The sequence below is a fragment of the Otolemur garnettii genome, unplaced genomic scaffold (genome assembly GCF_000181295.1).
Source record: "Otolemur garnettii isolate 467f Iridium unplaced genomic scaffold, OtoGar3 scaffold00029, whole genome shotgun sequence".
In the NCBI taxonomy this organism is placed as follows: Eukaryota; Metazoa; Chordata; class Mammalia; order Primates; family Galagidae; genus Otolemur; species Otolemur garnettii.
This window is the reverse complement of record NW_003852424.1, coordinates 15186437-15209532: the sequence shown is the minus strand read 5'-3', so window position 1 is coordinate 15209532 and position 23096 is coordinate 15186437. Positions and strand designations below refer to the sequence as shown.

The following is a 23096-nucleotide window of genomic DNA, read 5'->3' as shown; positions in this document are numbered from 1 at the left end:
GGGTTTGAACCCACCAGGTCTGAAGCATGTGGCTGGTGCCCTAACCACTGAGCTATGGGCACCCAGCCTTTTTATTTATTTTTTGACCAACATAATTTAAGTGTGCCACAGAAGTTTAACTATAGGTTCAAGTGTGCTACAAGATAAGAAAGGTTGAAAAACACTGGTCTAAGGCATCAACACCTCTCTGGCCCCTTATTAATCAAGCAGCCTCACTATCTTCCATGGGAAGGAGGAACTGGTGAGAGCCGAGTGACACATGCAAGGTGCAGGACATGCACAAACCCGTATTGTCTACTATCACCTACATTCCTAAAGCCTTGGACCAGCAAGTGAAGGCCAAGTCCAAACCTTGTACCACAGTTGCATTTTTTTTTTTTTTTTTTTAAGAAAAGGTCTTACTATGTTGCCCAGACTGGTCTCAAACTCCCAGGCACAAAGATTCTAAGGATTCTCCTGCCTTGGTCTCCCAAAGTGCCAGGACTACAAATGTGAGCCACAAGGGTGTTTTGTTTTTTTTTTTTTTTAAGGCACAGTCTCACTACATTGCCTTCGTTAAGAGTGCCGTTCTGTCACAGCTCACAGCAACCTCCAACTCTTGGGCTCAAGTAATTCTCTTGCCTCAGCCTCCCAAGTAGCTGAGACTACAGGCGCTCACCACAATACCCAGCTAGCTTTTGGTTATAGCTGTCATTGTTTGGCAGGCCCCAGCTGGGTTCGAACCCACCAGCTCTGATGTATGTGGCTGGCACCCTAGCTGCTGAGCTACAGGTGCTGAGCCAGCGTTAACATTTTTAAAGGATTGAGAATATCAAAAGACAACTATTTTGAGACATATGAAAATCCTATAAAAATCCCAATTTCAGAATCTGCCAATTTTGGCCACAGCCATGCCCATCCTTCAATGTAGTCTGTGGTGCTTTCCATTGACAAGGGCAGAGCTGAGAAGCATGACAGGGACCCTGCGGCCCGAGGAGCCCACAGTCCAAGTAGCCCCACTGACACCCCAGATGCTATCGTCCCCCCCAAGCCACACACCCAGAGGAGGTAAAGGGAGAGGCCGAGCCAGATATCAAAAGCCGTGTTTAATCATGAGACTCAAACGGAAGCAAGGCAAAACATACAAACAGAAACTTCAGGAACAACCACCTCTGGTTCCTTGACATTGGCCAAACATCCAAGACCAAATGAGAAATCTCCACGCTCATCCCGACTATGAAATGGCTTAAATTAAGGCGCAGTCTGATCAGCAGACAGGGGGTCACCCGGCCCCCAGCCTGTCCTCACAGTGGCTAGAGGGGAGGTCCACTCACTCCCGTCCCAGCTCATCCAGCGCTTTTAAGAAACACACAAAAAGTGTTAAAGGAGACATTTACCTTTCTCTTTTTTTCTGAGGAAAAACTCATCATTTTTCCCTGGAAAAATAGGGCTGAAGTCTCAGTGCTGGTATTTTTCTGAACAATTCACAGCTGGCCCCCAAAGCTCCTGCCCAGAACAGACCGGGGAAACGGCAGCATGGGGCTGTCTGTGCAGATGGGAGCTTCAGCCTTCATTTCACGTAAACAGAAACACCTTTCTGGACTTAGGTCTGGAGGTTTCATGGATAGGGAGGGTGGTACAAGGGTGCTGACAGCCAGACAGCCCCAGCGCCTGTGAGGGTAGCCTCTGCTTCACAAGCGACTACATGTGGCAACAGAGAAGGGCGCTGGGCCTGCACACTGGCCACGTCCTGGTCAGTTCCACCACGGGCATCTGTGCTATGGGCTCCAGAGAACCCCGCCAGTGAGGTAGAGACCAAATGCCAGTTCCACAACTCGCCAGCACATTCCAGGGCTCCTGGGCTCTTCAGTGAAGAGCACGCGGCTTCTAGATGTGGGGCTGGGCTAGCAGTGTCCAGCAGGAGGGCCAAAAAGCTACACGCAAATGCCTGGGATGGGGAAGGACCCAGAGCAAGATGAAGCTGACGTGGAAAACAAAGTTGAACAGCAGGTGTGGCTAGGTCTTCCCTCCTGGGCTGTAGGGAATCCCCCAGGGCCCCCCTCATTAGAAGGGCAGCCTGAGACTCACACCCCTTGAGGCAACACTACCAGAAGTAGCAGTCACGACTGTTTATTAAAAGCGGGAGCAGTGCACACATGGCACCTCCAGTCCCGGAAGGAGCAGCCTGTCCACTCTCTGCTGCCCCATCCTCGCCCCCTACCCTGTAGGCCCTGTCTTAGCCCAGAGTCTATGTCTTGGAGAACGAGGGGCTGCTGACAATCTCTGGGTCTCGGGTCTGCACCAGCTGATGTGAGCAGGGAACCAGCTCAGCAGGGAGGCAAAGGCTTCTCCCCCCACCAGCCCCACAAACAGCAAAAACAGGGCGTAGTATGGAATAAGTCAGAGGAGGTGGCAGAAGCGGCAGGGAAGCACCAGATGTGCACGCGTCTGCGGCCCGGCCAAGCCCGCCACAGCACAGGGACCAGGAAGGGCCAGGCAACAAACACCCTGGCTACCCAGAGCTTGTGGCAGCCACATGAGCTGGGAGCAGGGCATGGGAGCAAGAACCTCTGAGGACTTGAGCACCATGGGGGAGGGTGGCCAGCCCAGGCTCAGTCCACGGACATCTCCCATCTGTCCTTGGCCTTCAGGCACCAGAGGCTGGCATCTCAGTATGGCAGGCCGAGTCCTGCTACCTCTCCCCTAGGCCAAGGCACCCGACCGAGCCTCAGGGTCAGGATGGGCCAGGTCCTGACCTGTAGGTTCGGGGGTGCTGTCAGCCAGGTCCCCAGGCTCCTGGGTGGGGGCTGTGGCCCCCATCTCCTCAGGAGCAGCCAGTTCCAAGGGCTGCTCAGTGGGTGGGGGAGACCTGGTGAGGTCTTCGCTGGGAGGCTGTGGGGAGAGGGGTGCATCCAAGTCCTTTGGGGGCTGCAGGCCATCGGCTGGAGCTGGGGCCCAAGGAGCCTGAGGTAGATCTTTCTGTAAGAGGAAGACCAGTGAGGGACAGTAGGATGCCTAATACCCCCAGCCCCCGAGGCGGCAAAAAGAAGCCCTGTCCCCAAAGGGCTAGGATCTAGGCTCAGGGCAGGCAGGACTCATTCACGGGAGGGGGCTGGTGCATGGCCACAGGGCTAAAGAAGGAAAGCTGAGGTCTCCTAAGGCCAGAACTGACAGGCCACAAAGCAAGCTCAGGTCTTAATATTCCTCAGCCCTTGGGGGCCTGGCCTGCCCCTCCATCTAGTCTCCTGGCTTCTCCTCAACTTTTCAGAACTGACTCCTTCATTCTTTCTTTTTCTTATTTTTTTGTTACTTTGAGATAGTCTCAAGCTGTTTTCCTGGGTAGAGTGCCATGGTGTCACAGCTCACGGCAACCTCAAACACTTGGGCTTAAGCGATTCTCTTGCTTTAGCCTCCCAAGTAGCTGGGACTACAGGCACCCACCACAAAATCCGGCTATTTTTTGTTGCTGTTGTAGCAGCTGTCATTCTTTTAGCTGGATTGGGCTGGGCTTGAACCCACCACCCCCGGTGCTATATGGCTAGCACTCTATCCACTGAGCTATGTGCACTGCCCTCCTTGTTCTTATGGCCAAGGCAATGCTGAACAGAAATGATACCCTGGGTCTTGGTGGCCAGGGAGGGCCAGAGCCCCAGCTGCAGTATCTGCCAGTCCCAGCTCAGTCCTGGGGCCACTGTCTGCCCCAACACTAACCCCAGCACAGAAGGAACAGGCTTCACCCTGAGAGGAGCCCAGCACAGTAACCCATGTGTGCTGGCACTGCTGAGAGGAACAATTTACCAGGGACAGAGGCTGCTTTTGTGGGACAATTTATCCAGATCCCACAGGGTCTAAACAGGTCCCTGTTCCTGCCATGGCTGCTCCCAGTGTCCAAGGGGCAGCCACAATTAGGGCACAGCCACAAGTAGGGCACAGCATGCCTGAGAGTTCTGGAAATCTGCACCATCACCCCTCTTAGACAATGCTCTATATCACACAAGAAGGGGCCCAACCCATCCCTCTTGCGATTTTTTTTTTTTTTTTGAGACAGAGTCTCACTTTGTTGCCCTCAGTAGAGTGCCATGGTGTCATAGCTCACAGCAACCTCCAACTCTTGGGCTTATGTGATTCTCTTGCTTCAGTTTCCTGAGTATCTGGGACTACAGGCACCCGCCACACGCCTGGCTGTATTTTAGGGATGGAGTCTTGCTCTGGCTTAGGCTAGTCTTAAACTTTCGAGCTCGAGTGATCAACCCACCTCAGCCTTCCCCCTCTCATGTTTTAAAAGGCCAGCAGGCTCAGCACCTGTGGCTCAAGTGGCTAAGGCACCAGCCACATACACCTAAGGTGGTGGGTTTGAATCCAGCCCAGGCCCACCAAACGATGGCTGCAACCAAAAAATAGCCAGGTGTTGTGGTGGGCACTTGTGGTCCCAGCTACTTGGGAGGTGGAGGCGGAGACTTGCTTGAGCCCAGGAGTTGGAGGTTGCTGTGAGCTGTGATGCCATGGCATTCTACCCAGGGGGACCGTTTGAGGCTCTGTCTCCAAAAAAAAAGATAGGAAAGCAAAAGTGACATAGCCCTAAGCCCCTCCCTGCATCAGGGCATCCCATTCTTAGCACCCATTAGGGGGACAGGGTTTCTACAGTGAGGGTCAGGCTGCATTCTCAATGGCAACAGCTGGGAGCCCCATATCCACTCAAATGAATGTTACTGTGCATGAGGATAGCAAACCCACACCAACCAGGAGTTCATGTGTATCCTCGGGTCACCCCCAGCACAGAACCACACATGCATGACACCAAAAGCAGGACCTTCCAGACATGGGGAGACCCAGACCCCAGGACCTGCTAGGTGCGGGGTTAGTTAAATACTAAGAGGTCTTACTCAACTTTATCTCTAGTTAGGGCTTATTAGGCTATTATTTCTTGCAGTCATAGCAAACTGGTATTCACCACAAAACCGCTGCCCGTCCAGAACACGCCCAACTCCCGGCGCCAGAGCGCCACAGCGAAGCTCGTCACCAGTGTGCAAGGCACCAGGTAGAGGAGGGCAGGCTGGCCTCGTTGCATGAGGGCCAGGGCCATAAACGTCACCAGGAGGCCGATGCCATAGGCTGGAGGGAGAGAGGGATGTTACCTCAGGTAGCTGAGGCCACAAGAATACTCTGAGCTAGGGCAGGAGAAACCGATAGTGGAGGACAGAGGGAGACATGAAGACGGGAGAGGTGGTCAGTGTGGGGTCACACATGTCCCCATGGGTACATGGATCCTTCCTTCACTTCCTGGGACACACACCTACTCCACCTCCACCTCAGCAGGTGAGAGGGGTCAGGGTTCCCTGAATAACAAAAGGGCCGAAGATAGAGTATGTTGTGAGGGAGGAGATGGGGAGAAGGTAGGCTCCAGGTCAGTACCCAGTAGTTGTGGGAAAAGTCTAGAATCTCAGAAGTAGTCAGAGGAAGAGCTAAGAGTTATGGCCAAGGATCTGGGGTTTTTTAAATGTATCTTTAATTAGAAAAATAACATTAAGGTAGCACAGCTACATAATTAGGAACCTCTGACCACTGAACTGTGGTCACATAAAAGGATGTCCTTGTTCTCGGTCATGTAAAAGGAAACACTCAGTGAAGCATTTAGGAGACAGGGACACGGTGTCTACAAGCTACTCAGTCCAGAAACATGCTACTATTTATGTGCAATTTACATGCACACGTACACCAATGTGCACACAACCAGTGTTCCAGGACCCCCAGCCTCCTCCTCCATATATCAAATTCCACAGACGCTCAAGTCCGTGATAAAAAGTGGCAGTGTTTTCACACAAGCTGCACATATCCCCCTGTACACTGTAAGTCACTACTAAGTTATTTGTAAGACCTAATACAAAACCAATGCTGTGTAAATAGTTGTTAGACTGTGTTGTTTAGGAAATACTGACAAGAGATCTGTATAGGCTCAGTACACATATAGTTGAGACTCAGATCTTTTTCCTGAATATCTTTTTTCCTGAATATCTATGGTTAGTTGACTCTGTGGATGCAGAGGGTCAATTGTATATACACATGAAAAGAGAGTGAGAATATAATAAAGAAATGTGATGAAATGCTAACAGTCAATAATCTGAGCGCAGGACATATAGGGGTTCTTCATACTAATGTTACAAGTGTCAGTTTGAAATTACAGTAGAACCCTGTAAATTGAACACCCGGGGGAAGGTAGCAAAATAGTCAACATAAGAACAAGGCCTGCTGCACAGATGTATACATGTGGCCCACATGTATACATCTAGCTCTCTGATCTATGAGAATTAAGTCAACTTAAGGAGGTGGTCAATGTAGGGAGATGGCTCAGCTATGGACATATTACTGTACTTTAAAAAGTTATAAGAAAATAAATTTTCTAGGAGAGCACTTTCTCCTAGAAAAAGAGAAAAAAGAGATGCTGTCACCAACAACTATGTTTCTTTTTGAGATAGAGTCTCACTATGTCACCCTCTCATCCTCAGTAGAGTGCTGTGGCATCATAGCTCACAGCAACCTCAAACTCTTAGACTTAAGTGATTCTCCTGCCTCAGCCTCCCAAGTAGCTGGGACTACAGGAACCCACAAGAACACCCAGCTATTTTTTTGTTGCAGTTGTTTAGCTGGCCCAGGCTGGGTTTGGACCCGCCACCCTCCGTGTATGTGGCTGGCGCCGTAACCACTGTGCTATGGGCGCCAAGCCCAGCAACTATGTTTTAACATTTGTCTATTTTATCTAATAATATCTCACATTTCTGATTAATTATATAGGGAATATTCCCATCTGTTACTTATTTATATTTATCTATTTTATTTTTGAGGTAGGGTCACACTCTCTCACCCAGGCTAGAGTGCAGTGGGTATTGTCACCGCTCATAGTAACCTCAAACTCTTGAGCTTGAGGAATCCTCTTCTCTTAGCCTCCCAAGTAGTTGAGACTACCAGTGCCTGCCACAATGCCCAACTAATTTTCCTATTTTTTGTAGAGACAGGGTCTTCCTCTTGCTCAGGCTAGTCTTGACCTCCTGGCCTGAAGCAATCCTCCCAACTTGGCCTCCCAAAGTCAGAGTACTAGGAATATAGGCATGAACCACTGGGCCTGGCCTATTGATCAATTTGGTTTGTTATCTATAGATCTAAATGGTTTCAGTTATAAGAATCATAAGAACAGGGCAGCGCCCATGGCTCAGTGGGTAGGGCGCCAGCCCCATATACCAAGAATGGTGGGTTCAAAGCCAGCCCCTGTCAAATGGCAACAAAAAATAGTTGGGCATTGTGACGGTTGCCTATAGTCCCAGCTACTCAGGAGGGTGAAGCAAGAGAATCGCCTAAGCCCAGGAGTTGGAAGTTGCTATGAGCTGTGATGGCACAGCACTCTACTGAGGGTGATAAAGTGAGACTCTGTCTCTAAAAAAAAAAAAAAAGAATCGTAAGAACAATTTGACATTGTGGCTCAGCAGAAAGGAAAATCTCTGCAGTTACACGTTTAAAGCTAAATAAAGACTGTGAAACCACAAGGGAAGACTGAGGTTTGTAAAATAGGGCAAGGGAAAAACCAAGGGTTATGTGAGCAGCTGTAGGAACACAGGAGTGAGGGCAGACAGTAAGGGCTAGAGATGCATGAGGAGTGGTGGGGTTGCCATGTGCACCCACAGGCCTGGCTCTCCTGCAGAGGAAGGCAGGCACGTGTGTATGTGTGTGCACACGCATGCCATAGAGCATAAGAGGGTGACAAATTCTACCTGAGAGCCAGTAGGGGTGGCAGCAATCAAACTGGCTCCACAGAAAATGACACTTTTGTGCAAATGGTTTGGGTAACAAAAGAAACAAGTAGAAGACAAGACAAAGAAGAGGAAGACAAAAAGAAAAGCAAAAAAAGAAAGGGAAAAGAACAGAAGCCATTGAAAGTAAGAAAAAGGGTGGCAATGCCAGCACAGGCTGACATCAGAAAGCCCAGCTCCTGGAAAGGTTAGGGTTAGGGTTAGGGCTAGGGCTAGAGTCAGGGTCAAGGTCATGGCTAAGGTTAGTTAGGGGTAAGGTAGGGGAGAGGCTGAGTGTGGGGTGTAGGAGTTAGGCTTAGGGCAAGGGTCAGGGTCATGGCTAGGGCTAAGGTTAGGCTATGACAGAGGTTAAGTATGGTATGTGGGGGGTGTAGCTGGAACTGACAGGCACTGGGCACAGCCTGGCCTCATGGGCATATATGCCTTACGTACCGATGGTGCAGGCCACGAAGTACACCCGGGAGGACTGCACCTGGATGTCAAACCTGTGGCAGTACGCTACAAGCAACCCTGAAGGAGGAGGGTAGAGATTTACTCAAGTTGCTTAAGGCACCTAGTCTGTCCCCATAGCCTCACAGGGGGTGTTTCTGGGAAGAACCAGGCTGCCTCTAAACATCTACCAGGCACATGGCTATCACTGTCACTTCATAAAATGCCACACCACCAGCTTAAGTGAAGCTTTGGCAGTGCCACCCCAATACCTCAGTGGGTAAACTAAAGCAGTAAGTGGGTACGAACCTCACAGCGATCCTCAGGGGTAAAACTGGCAAAGGCACACTCTCTGCCTTCTGCAGCAAGGAATCCCCACAAGCAATAGTGCAGCCACGGCCAGGATGGCCAGTGAGGAGGCTGCCCTTAACTCCCTGGGCTACCCAATCCTGAGGAACCCACCAGCGCCCCACACACACTGAGATAGCAGCCCTTGCCACCCACTCCTACCAGGTCCTGAGCCCTGGGCTTTACCTCCACCCTGGTCATCACTCCCAAAAGGTAGACCTGGCCAGCCAGAGGCCAGGGCTCGGGCTCAAGTAGTCCCTGCCCCACAGGAAGGCTGGTTCAGTACTCACTGGGGCCTATCTGGAGCACTGACCCCTGTGCCCCACCAGCCTTGATACCTGGCACTAAAATGTCTCCAAAGCCCAGCAGGGAAAAGGGCCGGTCACACAAGGCTAGCGGTGAGGAGTTCAGCCTAGGCACCTTCAGGACCATTGGCAACTGCAGAGAAAGGAGATACCTCCTCAGGACAAGTCCTGCCAAGGAACTCCCTACCCCATGTGGCCAGGGACATACCTTCTCATGGGTAGCCGAGTCTGAGGGCCCAGTGGCCACCTCCACCATGATGCTGTTACCACTCTGCATAAAACAGGTTTTAGGACAGGAAGGGGGCAAAGGAGAGGGAAGGAGTGGGGACACATGGGCAGGGCAGGGTGGCAGGGCACCTACCTTGGTCAGGAAAGGTGTGATGAACACGAAAAAGATGTCATAGAGGAAGAGCACCAGGAGCAGCAGCGTGCAGGCCTGAGGAAGCAGAAGGCCTGAGAGGGGTAGTGCTCACCCGGGACATTCCCCCTCCCCCCAACACACACTCCTGGTAGGGACATGGCCCACTCCCCATCCAGGACATCCCTCCATGTCCCATCCAGGACACAGCTCTGCTGGGGCACACCTCCAATGCAACACCTAGGACACACCTCCACACTCAAGACATGCCCCTCCTAGGGATACACCCCCATGCCAACCCTAGGCCCCTGCCCAGGACATGCTCCTTTCGCCTCCCTCATTTTTCTTTTGTTTCTCCTTAAAAGCCATTTCTTGGGTCAGACACGGTGGCTCACACCTGTAATCCTAGCACTCTGGGAGGCCAAGGTGGGTGGACTGCCTGAGCTCACAAGTTCGAGACCAGCCTGCACCAGAGTGAGACCTGGTCTCTAAAAATAGCTGGGCATTGTGGCAGGTGCCTATAGTCCAAGATACTTGAGAGGCTGAGGCAAGAGAATTGCTTGAGCCCAAGAGTTTAAAGTTGCTGTAAGCTGTGATTTCACAGCACTCTACTGAGGGTGACAAAGTGAGACTGTCTTAAGAAAAAAAAAAAAGGCATTTCTTGGGTTAGAGGAGCCTTTACAAGAAAGTCTATGCAAAGCTCACTCAGTCACTGGGGTAAGAGGGAAAGTGCTTTGGAAGCAGCTTCAGGTCACAGTTCAAGGACTGAACAACAGTAAAGGGAGGGCCTCCATACAGAGGCTGTAGAGGGGTTTTGTTTGGTTTTTATTTTTATTTTTTTTTTTTTTTAAGACAGTCTCAACCTGTCATCCTGAGTTGAGTACCATGGCATCATCATCGCTCACAGCAACCTCAAACTTTTAGGCTTAGGCAATCCTCTTGCCTCAGCCTCTAAGTAGCTGGGACTACAGGTACCTGCCACAACAGTTGGTTAGTTTTTTCTACTTTTAGTAGAGACAGGGATCTCACTCAGTTTGGTCTCAAACTCCTGAGCTCAAGCAATCCACTTTCCTTGGCATCTCAGAGTGCTAGGGATTAGAGGCATGAGACACCACACCTGGCAAGGCTACAGGTTTTAAGGACACCCCAGTCACTAATCGAAGCTCCACTGAGTAGCATACAGTATGGCCCGTGGTCAAGCTGTTTTTCCTGTCACTTCATCCTAATTCTAAGTACCATTGCTGGAAATGATGCCCTTCAGCAACCCACTCAGGCCAAATCAGGAGATTCTGGACCTGACTCTGAGTCTACTTCTGGCTCAGTGGGCCATCCCAAGGGAGGTAAGTAGCAGGATAGACTTGCAAATACCACCTGCCCAGGCCAGGCCAGGGGAAGCCCCTCACCTTGAATGTGGGGAGGCGTATGGTTTTCAGCATGTAGAGGCAGAAGGCAATGCCCAGGGCATCCTGGAGGACCCAGGCCCACCTGGAAGATAAAGCTGTGTCACCACTGGAGTAGGGGCTCCCCCAATGACCCAGGACTCTGCACCCTGGCCTTATCCTCCACCAACCAGCCATAATCCTCAGGGTCCCTTGTTTCTGGGTCACCTTAGCCACCAAGTTATCCCCACTATCATCCCACCCTAGCCAGAGGAGGACACTAAGGAAGGCAGGGAAGGGTCCCCAAGATGCTGGAATAGAGCCAGACTGCTGAGACTCTACACCAAGGGGCAGAACATGGGACTGGGATAGCAGTGGATTCACAGCGAGATCACAGAACACAGACTGGGTAGGGCAGAGGGGTACATGTGCCGGAGGGACTGGGCATCATTCGGTCCAAGCTACCTGTTCAAATGACACCTACACTCAGACGGCTGTCACACAGAATCTCTAGGTGGGCCCTATGCAGCCAGGTGCCCAGAGGCAAAACATGAAAATGCTTCCTTAAGAGGTTGTAGCCCCACAGCCTCCCTCAACCTTCATGAGCTCTCCTTGCTCACACAGGTCTACCATCCCCCTTCCTACCAGCCCCGGCACTCTGGGTATGGGCTCTGCTGCCACTTGCTGGGCAAATCACCTCTGAGGTTCCTCCAAGTCTCAAAACACTAAATGCTTCATTTGAAAATGGGATAAAAATATCTCCCAGGCAGCATAGTGGCAAAGAACAAAGAGGCTTCCCAAAGCCAATTTCAGTTGGTTATGCACCGCAGGCACCCAGATGCAGCGGGAAACTGTGGCCTGTTCTAATTTCATGCAATGCATTGAGTTTCCTGGCTCAGATTTAACTGAAACAGTTCATTTTCTCTTTGTGTACAAAGGACTCAAAATATTTTCACGTTTCCCTTCTGCCAGTCAAGTCTGCTGTGGCTCCAATGGGAGCTGAAGCCAAGAGCATTTGGCTGCCTAAGTAAGGCTTGGAGAAGGCGCCAGATGGTGTCAGCGATAGCAGCAGAACTGAGCAGGGACAGGCCAACTCTATCCTCCGCAGCCACAGTGCCAGAAGCGTTGCCTCACAGGGGAGGCTAGAGAGGCAACCACAAGCCCATGACACACGGCCAGTGAGCATGGGGGCAGCAGTGCCTGCCCCTCACCCTGCCACTGCTCAATGGCCATGGGCAGGCAGGACCATGAGGACCCAGTGTCATCAGAGCCCATGTCCCAGTCCTCTCAGCCGGTAGTGTGAACAGGGTGGGGGCAGTGGCTCTGCACAGTGTTGTCCAGCCCTGCCCAGGATCCCACCCAGGATCCCACCTAGGCATGGCGGATGGGGCACAGGTCAGGAGGTTTCACAGCCTCGCCTGTTCAGATTCTTATCAAGGCCCACATGGCACTCAGACAAACTCAGATGAAACCAGATGCAGGTGGCAGGCAGGGAACCCTTCATCTCGCTCCAGGAGGCCCTGAGTGGCCTCCAGGAGGGCAGGAAAGTCAGGGCTTCCCGGAGCATCTGAGGATAGGCATGGGAGGGAGTGGTGGGCCTAGGAAGGCCTACACTTACTGGTCCTCATTACGGAAAATGCCCCACACCACGCTGACAGTGATGCAGAAAAGTGCCAGGAGCAGCATGCGGGCCTGGGGGCGCTTGTGAAAGTAGGGCAGGCTGTTGTCCGGGACCCTGGAGGACAGGGAGGGGGCTGCGGGTCAGAAAGCTGAGCACCACGACCCCTCACCCCACCACTACCTTTCTGAGGCCTCCTTGGCCTCCAGAGCCACCCCACAACCTCACTTTCTTCCCCCATATGACATCAACATCCCCCACATGACAGAGCAGAGCCCTGCACTGGACAGGCACTGGACTCTTGGGCTAGCTATGCCCACTGAGCCCCCCATCTTCATGGCATCTCCTCTCCCAGGTCCTGCCTGCTCGGGTACCCCCCTTGCCATTCATGCAGGATAAGCCTGGCTTCCCAAACCCTAACTGCCAATTTACCCTGTGAGAGTCAGACCAAGCACCTGGGCTGTTTGGAATCTTCTGACTCATGTAGCCAGCTGGGGTGCCCTAAGTGGGGCTGGCCCAGACACCTCTCAGAGCCCAGCTGGGTTGGGCCCCTCAAACAGGGCATCCCGCATATCCTCTACTGCATCCAGCCCCACAGAGGGGGTGGGGGGCTCCACTCCATTAACAGCTTCATCAAGCAAGATGTGAGGAAGGGAGGGTGAACCTATGCAGGCTGGGAGCTTTGGGGGTGGAGAGGTTGGTGCCAAGAGGGGAGGGACTGGGCCAGGGGCTCACCTGCACTTGCAGAATGGCAGCCTCCGGACGAAGGGCGCCAGGCAGTTGTACAGGCCCGTGGAGGAGGCCAGGCAGAAGATCCCAATGACGACATAGACTGTGGGGATGCTGCTGTGAGGCAGGAGTCCCCCCCAGCTGCCTCCTGCCCCAACTCCCATTTTATCCACCCTACCCAGCCTCTTGCGGGACCCACCGAGCTGGTCATAGAAGTAGTAGAGCAGCACCAGCATGGAGCAGCACATGACCACGAACACGCAGGTCATGACCGGTGTCACATCTACAGCCTCATCCTCCTGCTTCTCAAGCCCATCATCTCGCTTGTGCTTCATGTACCTTCTTGGGTACACCACAGAGTCAGGGGGTGCCTGGGTGGGCATAGTTCCAGGGGACAGGACAGAAACCCAGGACTAGGAGAGGACCCAGGAAGGGACAGAAGTGCATAGAACCACTGCCCAAACATCCCCAGGGCAGAGAAAGATCACACTGCTGAGAACACCAAGGCCAATGTCTGCAGAGATGGCTCAGCAGGGGATCATTTGCCCAGGCCAGAGGCCAGAGTGACCCTCAGGCTCTGCAGGAACAACTTTATCCTGTGTCTGCCATCAGGCCCCAAATATAGGGCAGGCATCTCAGGACATTACCAGAGCAACTGCCACACTGCCACTCTCCACTTTGGTCAAATTGTTCCAATCCTACCATGTGACCCATGTGCCCCATGATGGGGGCATCCAGAGCCAGGTCCTGCTCCAAGGACCTCTCGAGGATGAAGAGGTCAAAGGACTCCAGGGAAGGAACTCAGAGACGGGTTCCCCAAACCACTAAGGGGTGAAGCTTTGATGATTGTTTCCAATGGGAAAAATGTGGAACATCCTTCCAGCCCCAGCTCCCCACTCCACCTGTATGGCAGATGCTGAGTGCTACCAGCCCTCAACTGTGGTCAGGATCCCTGCTGGGCCCCTTATACTCTCCAGCTGCCCTGGTCCCAGAGTCAGAGCTGCCCACCCACCCACCACATGAAAATGCAAAGCATGCATCACTCACTTCTTCACATCCCGGCTCCCAGCCCAGTGGCCCCCAATGGCAACAGTGCCCACAGCCATGATGAAGATAACGACCATGTTGTAGTCCAGCACCGGCTCATTAGGGGCATACAGTGCCCCCCTCACCACTCGGCCAAAACGCTGCCTCAAGAAACACCAGAGCTACATGTCAAGGTGCCACGCAGAGGCAAGAGCAGGAGTCATGGGGCTGGCAACTAGGGACTCTATCCCGCACAGGCCATGCCCTCACCAGCTGCTCCTGATTGTGCTGACTTGGGCAAGGACCACCTGGCAACCATCCCAAAGACCCTGCCCACCCTGTCCTGGGAACCCAGGGCTGAAAGGGTGGCAGAGCCTACCCTGAAGATGTCCAGCATGTCTTTGTAGCTGAGCAGGGCAACAGGGATCCCAATCTCGTCATACTGTGTCTTGTTGCCCCCTGGGGGGACCTGGGCCAAGAGGGAGGGAAGGACAGTCAGCTCAGAGCAGCAGAGTCAACTGAACTGCTCACAGGCAGTGGATGGGGCTCCAAGCCCCCACCCCCATCTGCCTCCTCTCTGGGAACTGGCGCTTGGAGCTTGGGTCCAGGCAAGCTGAGCCCACACATTCCACCACCATACCTGACAGCCTCCAGCCCCCCAGGAGGACTACAGGGCTTGTAGACCAGTGTTTTTTAACCTTTTTTTAATCTCACAACACACTTGAACCTACAAACTTCCACAGCACACTTAAATTATGTTGATCAAAAAGTAAAAAACCACTTATTGTGCTTTGACAACTTCTTTCAAATATAATTTAAGTAATAATTAAAATTTTCAAGGCATACCTAAGATCTTCTCACAGCACACTGGTTGAAAATCACTGACCCTTCCCTGTTTAATGAAAGGGCCCCAGTCTTAAAAAAAAAAAAAAAACACTAACCCCCTCCTCCAGCTGGCCACTGGCCACTCAGACATATCCTATGATATTCACCCCATAGAGGACCTGTGGATCCCAGGCATGGCCCAGTCTTGCCGCCATTCAGTGCCCACCCACAAAGACATTTTGAGCCCAGTGCTTGCCAAGGGCTTCTCTCCTGATCATGCTGGCAGCTATGCAGGTGGAGAAGGCAACTGCTCTCCCAGGCCTGCTCTGCCATTGAGCCCTCCTGTCCCTGTGCCAGACCCCCCAGGACACCCAGACCCAAGCCAGGGCATCAGCAGGGGCCAGTGCAGCCACAGGCAGGGTTACAAGGAAATTCCCAAGCCCAACCACTTCCTACTCCCCAACTGCACTTCAGGGGAGGTTGTGCACCTGCCCGGCCCAACATGGGTAAGGCCCTGGCTTTCAACCACAGGCCCACTTTGCAGAAGAATTAAAGCTGGGCTTCAGGCCACCTGGCCAAAACCACAGATGTGAATTCCCGTCAGGCCTGGGCTTGGCCAGCTCCATGGGCCAGGGTACCAGGGCCCTAGGGGAAAGGCCAGCTCAGGGACCATGCTACCTACTCCTCAGTCACCTCAAGCCTGTCCTGAGACCCAGCTGAAGAGTGGGTCTCTAGCCGCCCTCCAGGACAGACTTCCTCTAAGATCATATCTGAGGGTCCATGGCCCCAGCCAGTAACATCAGCCATGAACTTTGGGCTCACTGCCCACTGCCTGCCCATCCCACCTGAATCTGCTCCAGTGTCCCCTCAGCCAACTTTGCCAAGCTCCTTCCCATGGAAGGCCTGCCCTGGCCAGACACCAGAGAGCGTTCCCTCACCCAGCCCTGGAACACAGGACCCATGATACACAGGGGCAGCCATACCAGCTTCTCCTTGCTGACGACAAGCAGCCCGCGTGCCCCACTGCCCTGGGCTAGCCGCACTTTCTCGTAGAAGGTACAGTTCCCTCGGGCCACCAGTGGGATCTGGTTGCTGAAGCCATTGGTGGGCAGGTCACCGGGAGAACAGAGCAGGAATGCTGTCCAGTTGCGCAGCTGCAGGAGAGACTGGGGAGGGGAAGAGGCACGACTTCTAGAAGAGCTGGAGTGCGGTGATGTCTCCTAGAGCTGCACTATCAGGGAAAACTGCCCAGGCCACACTCCTCCATGACCCAAAAGCACTTCAACAACTGTACCCTGATGCCGCCCCAACTCCCCATATGGCCTCAGCCCTGCCCACAACAGCAAGCCTCAGGGCTGGAGGGGGCCTGAGGAGGAGCTGGATGGGGCTTCTCTGAGCTGCTTCCCACCAGCAGGACACTGTGGGGGCTCATCTGAGAGGGCATTGGCAGGCTCTCCAGGGCCACTGAGGAGGGCACTAATGGCCCAAGGATCTGTGTCTGAGAGAACAACCTTGGCTCTCCCCATATGCCAAGTGATCCTTCAGCAGGAAGCTCTGGAAGCCTGAGAAGGTACTCAAATCTGTCCAGTCATAGTCCAAAAGGCCACAGGTCCAGCAGCTCCCCCGGGAATAAGCCAGGTCAGGGCCAGGTCTGCCATCCCAAGCCTGGGGCCCCATACTCTGGGCCTACAACCTGCCACACCCCAGAACCTGTCCAGTCACTGCCCTTCCCACTACATCTGGGGAAGCAGGGTCAGGCACAGCACAGTCAGGTTTGGGATATGTCTGCTCCTCTGCTTTCTTCTAAGACCCACACGACACACACTGTCAGGGAACCCACTGTGTCCCAAGCTTCACAAAGTCCTCACCAGACTCAGAGCTGTCTTCCAAATATCTGAGACACCCAACTGTGGCGGTGTCACAGTTCATTCAGCAAGACCAAGGAGGCCCCCATCTTCTGCTAGGGACAGGTCCCTAAGCACAGAAATCAAAGCCCCAGTTCCCACAGTCCCCAGCTAGGTGGACATGAACACACCCAGCACACATGACAAGCACATGCATGTACACAGGCACACACATGATCATGCACAGCCCCTGTGCATATACACGCATTCCTAGCACATATAACAGACAGGTATGTAACAGGCACACGTGCACACACATGCACATGCACACATGCACGCACTCACACTGACATTTACAAGCATGCAGGTGCATTAACACAGCCTCATATATCTGCACCACCCCACACAGATACACAAGGGCACACAGGTACTCACAGGAGCTCACACGCATGCACACTACACACGGCAGATAGGGAGGAAGGGACAGGCCTTGGACCTCAGTATGGGATGAGGGAAGGTGAGGTCAGAGAGGGAGCAGCAGCCTCTGAGGTAAGACTTGCTCCCCTAGCCAGAGTTTCCCCAGGGTTCTATGGGTTGAGAAATGGAGGCTATGACCCAGAGGGAAGCAGGGAAGGAGGTGGCCTCATCTCCAAGGCTCCAACTGCCCAATGCGGTGGCTCTTCCTAGGACTCTCAGTCTTGGCTCACTCCACACAAATCCCAGCACAGAGCAGCAGAAACCCTTGTCCAACATATGGGGGCTCAGCAGCATCTCTAGAGGGCTCCTGCCCAGTCCCCCCTCTGGACAGCTTTCATTTATGATCAGAAAATCTGAGGCTGCAGGGCTGGAGTCCCTTTGAGGACACCCAGACCTCAGCAGTACCAGTGGCAAGTGGCCACCAAACTGGGGACTGCCTCTTTTCTCTGACCAGATCACACCTGTTTCCTAACTTAAGACTTTCCTCCAGCCAGCTCCTGCAAAGTGAGTCCTACAGAGCCCTGAGAGGAGGCAGAGCCAGAGACACTCACCGCTTTGCTGAGGTCGTGTGGCAGGTGAGCCCACTGAGGGTTGTACTGGATGCAGTAGTCTCTGCCTTTGGGGCCCCCATATTCAGAGATCACGTGCACCATGCCGTACTCACAGGCCACCTGGAATGACAAAGTGGCAGTCAGAGCCTGCTTCACCAGGGCTGTAGAGATACAGGGGCTAGATGGCCATGCTCACAAAGTGGTCTGGGATGTTCCTCCCTTCTACAGGATAGCAAGGTATGACTGCACACATCATATGACAAGAATACAGACAAGTGTGCCTTCCCCAGAAGACAAGGGCTCATAACCAGAGGCAGTATCAAGTCTCTGTGGCTCCAGAGTTTCTGCATCAATAAACTGGGATTGTACCACCCCGTTGGCCTCCTAGGGTGGATGGGGACAGCCTGGGAGGAACCTGGAGGAGGTGCGGAGCAAGCCAGTAGATCTGTCCTCAGGCCTGGGTGGTCACATGCAGCCAAGGAACCATGGGCTAGACCATGGGGCAACACAAGAGGCCTGAACAAGCTTCTAGAGCCCCAGCAGATTTGGGGATGGCCCTTAACCCACAGGCCCATGTGAAAATGGACTATTGGTGCCCCAGGGGACATCAGGGCCCCACATGACCAATCCAACAGGGCACTGGCCAGGGGGATGCCAGGTCAGCACCCTCAACTCCACTCTGAAGCACAATAATTAGTGGACAGGCAGAAGGGACCACAGGGCATTCAGGTCCTAAGTAGGCTAGGGCCAGGAGCTGCACCTCTTCCAGGTGGGCTAAAGTTTCACAACAGGTGGCTAACACCAGCAGAACACAGACAACTGTCCCCACACCTGCTCTCTGCAGGACCCACCTTTGCAAAAGGGGGGAGAAGGTGCCATCTCAGGGACACCTGTCCCCTGAGACCTGTGAGTGGGTGTCACAGGGTGGGGGCCCAGGTCTTGATGCCTCTGCCACACTGCACACCCAGGCCTGCAGAAGGAGGAGGGATCTTGGGAGAGAAACCTTGTGCAGGGAAGAGGAGGCCTATCCCGCCCAGCTGCCACCTACCCACATGCCCTGGGCCCTCCAGCCCCAGCATTTATCTGCATACTTCAGGCTCCTATGGCCTGTCACTCCTACTGCTGGGCTATGAACTTACTGGAGCAGAGACAGAACCATAACCTCCCATTCCCCCTGTGTCCCTGCCAGGGAAACAAACATGTTACAGCCCTGACAACACATATGTGGTGGGGACAGACACTAATCTGCACCTAGTTGTCAAGGCCAGTATTGTAGGGTCCACACCACAACAGCTGGGCCTGAATGCAGCTGTAGCTTTGCCACGTTAGGGGCTGGGGAGGGCAACCGTGACTTGGCCCGGGGTGCCCCATCCCCACAACCTAGGGCTAACACACCAGGACCTGCACATGCCACCTGGCATGACAGGCCCTAGCACCCACTCGGGGGCTCTGCTAGCTGCATTATCTCAAGTGAGGGCCAGGTCCTGGGCCCCACTGTCTAATCAGACAATGACCATCCCTTCCTACCCAAGTGCAAGGTATGCTGAGGGAAGCAGGTTCACAGGGTACCAAGCAGGAGCCTTGTGAATGGAACCTATGTCACCAGTGCTCTTGAGAGGCAAGGGCAGGAGGGGCCCTTGGTCAACCAGGGTCTCAAAGTATATGGCTGAAACCATTTCCTTCCCCTACTCAAATCAAAGAATTGGAGCCACTTCTTCCAGACTGCCCACCCCTAAGTGTACCCCTCAGTCTGGTGCTGGGCCCAAAAAGCACCCCTTCCAACATAGCCATCCAATGTCTAAAGCCCCCAGCACCTGTCCAGGAGGGAGCTTATGGGTCACAGCAAGGCCAAGAACCTAACTCCAAGAGACCGAACCAGCCCATCACCTCTATCTGTAGATAAAGTTTTACCACAACAGTCCTGGGTGAGGGGCCTCCAGCTCTGGAGTTCAATAACAGAAACAAAGACCCATAAAACTGAAAGTATTTACTGCCTATTCCTTTCCTGAAAACACTTCATAGGCCCTCCTCTACAGGATCAGGGTTTTTGTTGAAAAGTGTCTTTTTTTTGGCTCGGCGCCTATAGCTCAACCGGCTAAGGCGCCAGCCACGTACACCTAAGGTGGCGGGTTCGAATCCCCAGCCCGGACCCGCCAAACAACAATGATGGCTGCAACCAAAAAATGGCCAGGCGTTGTGGCGGGCGCCTGTGGTCCCAGCTACTTGGGAGGCGGAGGCAGGAGACTCGCTTGAGCCCAGGAGTTAGAGGTTGCTGTGAGCGTGATGCCATGGCACTTTGCCCAGGGGGATAGCTTGAGGCTCTGTCTCAAAAAAAAAAAAAAAAAAAAAAAAAAAGAAAAGTGTCTTTTGTGTAAAATAGGAACTGATAGAACTTCTCTTTTAAAAAGTCACTTAAGAGCATAAAAGCACATTCATGGATTCTCCTTCCCATGATTTGCAAAACTGGTTTTCTGCTCAAAAATCAGTCTGTGCCTTTATCAAAGACCAGATAAGCACAGTCTAACTTTGCATAGTTTCCTCACTAGCTGAGTTAAAGGAATTGGGAGAAGTTCTTCAAGTCAATACAGTTCTAAAGGGCTCTAATTTCTATTAGGGTCTGCTGACATTTGGAGGACCAGGACAATGGAGGACTGCCATGGACAGGCCCTGAACCTAGGCATATACCTTGGAACCGCCCACAAATAGAGACCAGATGCTTCTCAATTACAAAACAAACTTAGGAACTTCTAGAGAAACTATGCTTCACAATTACCACAAAAGGCTTGGCGCCTGTAGCTCAGCAGCTAGGGTGCCCGCCACAAATACCAAAGCTGGTGGGTTCGAACCTGGCCCAGGCCTGCCAAACAACAGTGACAACTACTACAATAACAAAAAAATAGCCGGGTGTTGTGGCAGGCGGCTGTAGTCTCAGCTACTTGGGAGGCTGAGGCAAGAGAATCGCTTAAGCCCAAGAGGTTGAGGTTGCCCTGAGCAGTGATGCCACAGTACCCTACTGAGGGTGACATAGTGAGATCTGTCTCAAAAAAAAAAAAGAATTACCATAAAAAAGCATTCAATATTACTGAGTTTTAAAACAAACAAGGGAGTCCAGGCTGGAGAACAGTTTTCTTTCTAAGAAGAATGAAGGCCCAGGAATCAGGAGAAGAGAGGGTAAGATAGGAACACTAACATTCGTTCAGATCTGCCAAGTGACAGCTCCACAGGGCCTTTATCAAGGGTAGTAATTGGGGTAGGTGTCCCTAGGGAGGTTAGCTCCCTCCCCCAGGATTACAAAATGGTAGCAAATGAGCTCAGGATAGTCATCAAGCAGCCTCCTGCCTAGAGAAAAGCCAGTCTCACTCCTGGGTGCACAGACTCAAACTTCTACCTCCATGAACCACATCACTGAGGGGTGTGACTGTTTACCACCAAGGCTCTGGGAAGGGCAGGTGTACCCGCTCTTCTCAAGTCCCTCAAATACTTTCCTTGGGTTCCCTAGCCCAGGACAAAGTCTGAACTCCTCAGCCTGCCCAGGATAAAGTCCAAGTATTCCAGTGCCATAAGCCTTCGACAACCTGGCTTAGACCTGCCTAGCCTGTCCCTACCCAGGGGGCCACAGGTCTGCTGCACATCCTTTACCTGGAGCCACTCTCATTGTTCCCTGCCTGTGCCCTCCAGCTCTGAGGGGGAAACCTCAGTCTCCCTCCAAGGACCACCTGACACCTTTCTCGAGAGTAAATTCCTCCCTGCTCGAGCATTATGCCACCCTATATGCCAGTCACACCCATTTCCCCCCACCCACTGCCCCAGGATGGCCAGCTCTCACACCTCCCAGCCCCAGCTCTGGCTATTCAAGTTGCCTCTGACACCCTTCCTCTTCTGCCTGCCCTGGCAAATTCCTACCCATCCTTCAGAACACCCCTAGGCCTCACTGCTTCTGAAGAGCATTCTAGGCAAACTGAGACACCTCCTTCCATGGAGTTCTTATAGTCCTCCTTCTAACTCTTGGTTTCCCCACTTTCATAACTCTATAATGTCTGGACAGCTCAGACTCCCTGCCCTTGGAGTGCTCTCTGATGGTAGGGACAGAGAGGTCCCTACACCAACAGAGGCAATAGGGTGGGGGCACTGGTGAAGGGACTCAGGAGAGGAACTGTCTTGGCAGAGAAAATGTCTTGGCAGAGGGCATTTCACAGAGTGAAGCACCTGCAACTAACCATGTCTGTCCCGGGAAGCCAAAAATGGGGGTGGAGGGCAGCTTCCCAAAGCAGCCAGGTCACACAGTATTCATCTGGATTCAACAAGCTCGGACGCACTTTGAAAAGCTTCAGTCCTGCCGTATTGAGAATGGACTGGGGATGTCAGGGACAAAAGCAGCCACAGGCAGGGAGACTGCAATGGGATTGAAGAGTTGCTGTGAGAGTCAGAACTACAGGTAGGAGTCAAGGTTAAGGGGACACATTTGTAGGGCTAAGGACATCATTTCCTGAGCTAAGGAACTCAGGAGAGAGGGAAGATTTGGAAATCAAAGATGCACTTATGTCTGTACAAGCTGGCTGTCTCATGGACTGTCTTCCACTGGAACCCGACATCCTCCATACTACATGACACACAATTAACATACTGAGCAGATGTTGGTCCTCAACCTCCACACTCTGTGCATCACCTCCTAAACCCACACCACACTCTTAGCTCTTATTCTGCAGATGGGCAACTGACGCTCAAAGCAAGGAACTCCCTCACCCAAGGTCACGGAGTAAAATCCAGGGGGGAATCCACCCTGCTCCCAGGGTGGGCTCTCGGCCGCTCCTCGACACAGCCAGACACCCAAGGACGCGCGGGATGCCTCCCGGACCCTTACCGCAACTCCGGGAGTGGGGACTAGCTAGTTCCGCGCCACTACTTTAAGGGGAAAGGGAAACTCGGGAGGAATGGGCAGTCACCTACCCAAGGCCACAGAGCCAAAGAAGGGCGTCCCTGGCGGCGGTTGGAGACCCCGAAACGAACGAGCAGAACTCAGGGAGGAAGGGGTCCACAAACTTAAGACTCGGGCGGAAGGAAGTGGTGCTGCAGCGGGGAAGGGTGTCCGAGGAAGGGAAGGGAGAGGAACTGGAGAAAAACCCGCAAGGTCACGGCTGTGCACCGGCCGTGCGAGGATCGCGGATCCCCGAGGCTGGCCCCCTAGCCGGACGGGCAGGATCCTGCACGGGACACGGGGGCCGAGGACCTGGGACCCCTCAGGCTGCAGGACCGGCGCGGCCGGCAGAGCGCTCACCTGGGCTGCGAGAAGCAGAAAGGCCGCCGCGAGCCGCGCCAGCGCCGCCGCAGCCGCCACCGCCATGTCGGCCGGTCCCCGCCGCAGCGGTCGGCAGATGTTTCCCAGCAACACCCTGGGGCACCGAGCCGCGCAAGCGCTGCGCATGCGCTGG

General features: G+C 53.3%; 1 protein-coding gene across 4 annotated transcripts; it reads right to left on the bottom strand.

The window, feature by feature from the left end:
- Positions 1-1065: 1065 nt before the first annotated feature.
- Positions 1066-23082, bottom strand: SPPL2B (signal peptide peptidase like 2B). 4 transcript variants are annotated; one of them, XM_012804477.2, is made up of 15 exons: positions 22943-23082; positions 17668-17787; positions 15779-15961; positions 14350-14439; positions 13992-14131; positions 13144-13286; positions 12951-13047; positions 12216-12332; positions 10622-10703; positions 9222-9296; positions 9069-9131; positions 8894-8993; positions 8211-8288; positions 4931-5091; positions 1066-2958 (listed from the first exon to the last, which is right to left on the bottom strand). In XM_012804477.2, the coding sequence occupies exons 1-15, from the start codon at positions 23006-23008 to the stop codon at positions 2683-2685; spliced, it is 1791 nt and encodes a 596-aa protein (XP_012659931.1). In that variant the 5' UTR covers positions 23009-23082; the 3' UTR covers positions 1066-2682. The 4 variants fall into 4 exon arrangements, with proteins under 4 accessions (XP_012659931.1, XP_012659932.1, XP_023368330.1 ...); XM_012804478.2 differs by having other exon boundaries at positions 13144-13283; positions 22943-23052; XM_003788713.3 differs by having other exon boundaries at positions 2874-2958; positions 4868-5091.
- Between the last annotated feature and the right edge of the window lie 14 nt (positions 23083-23096).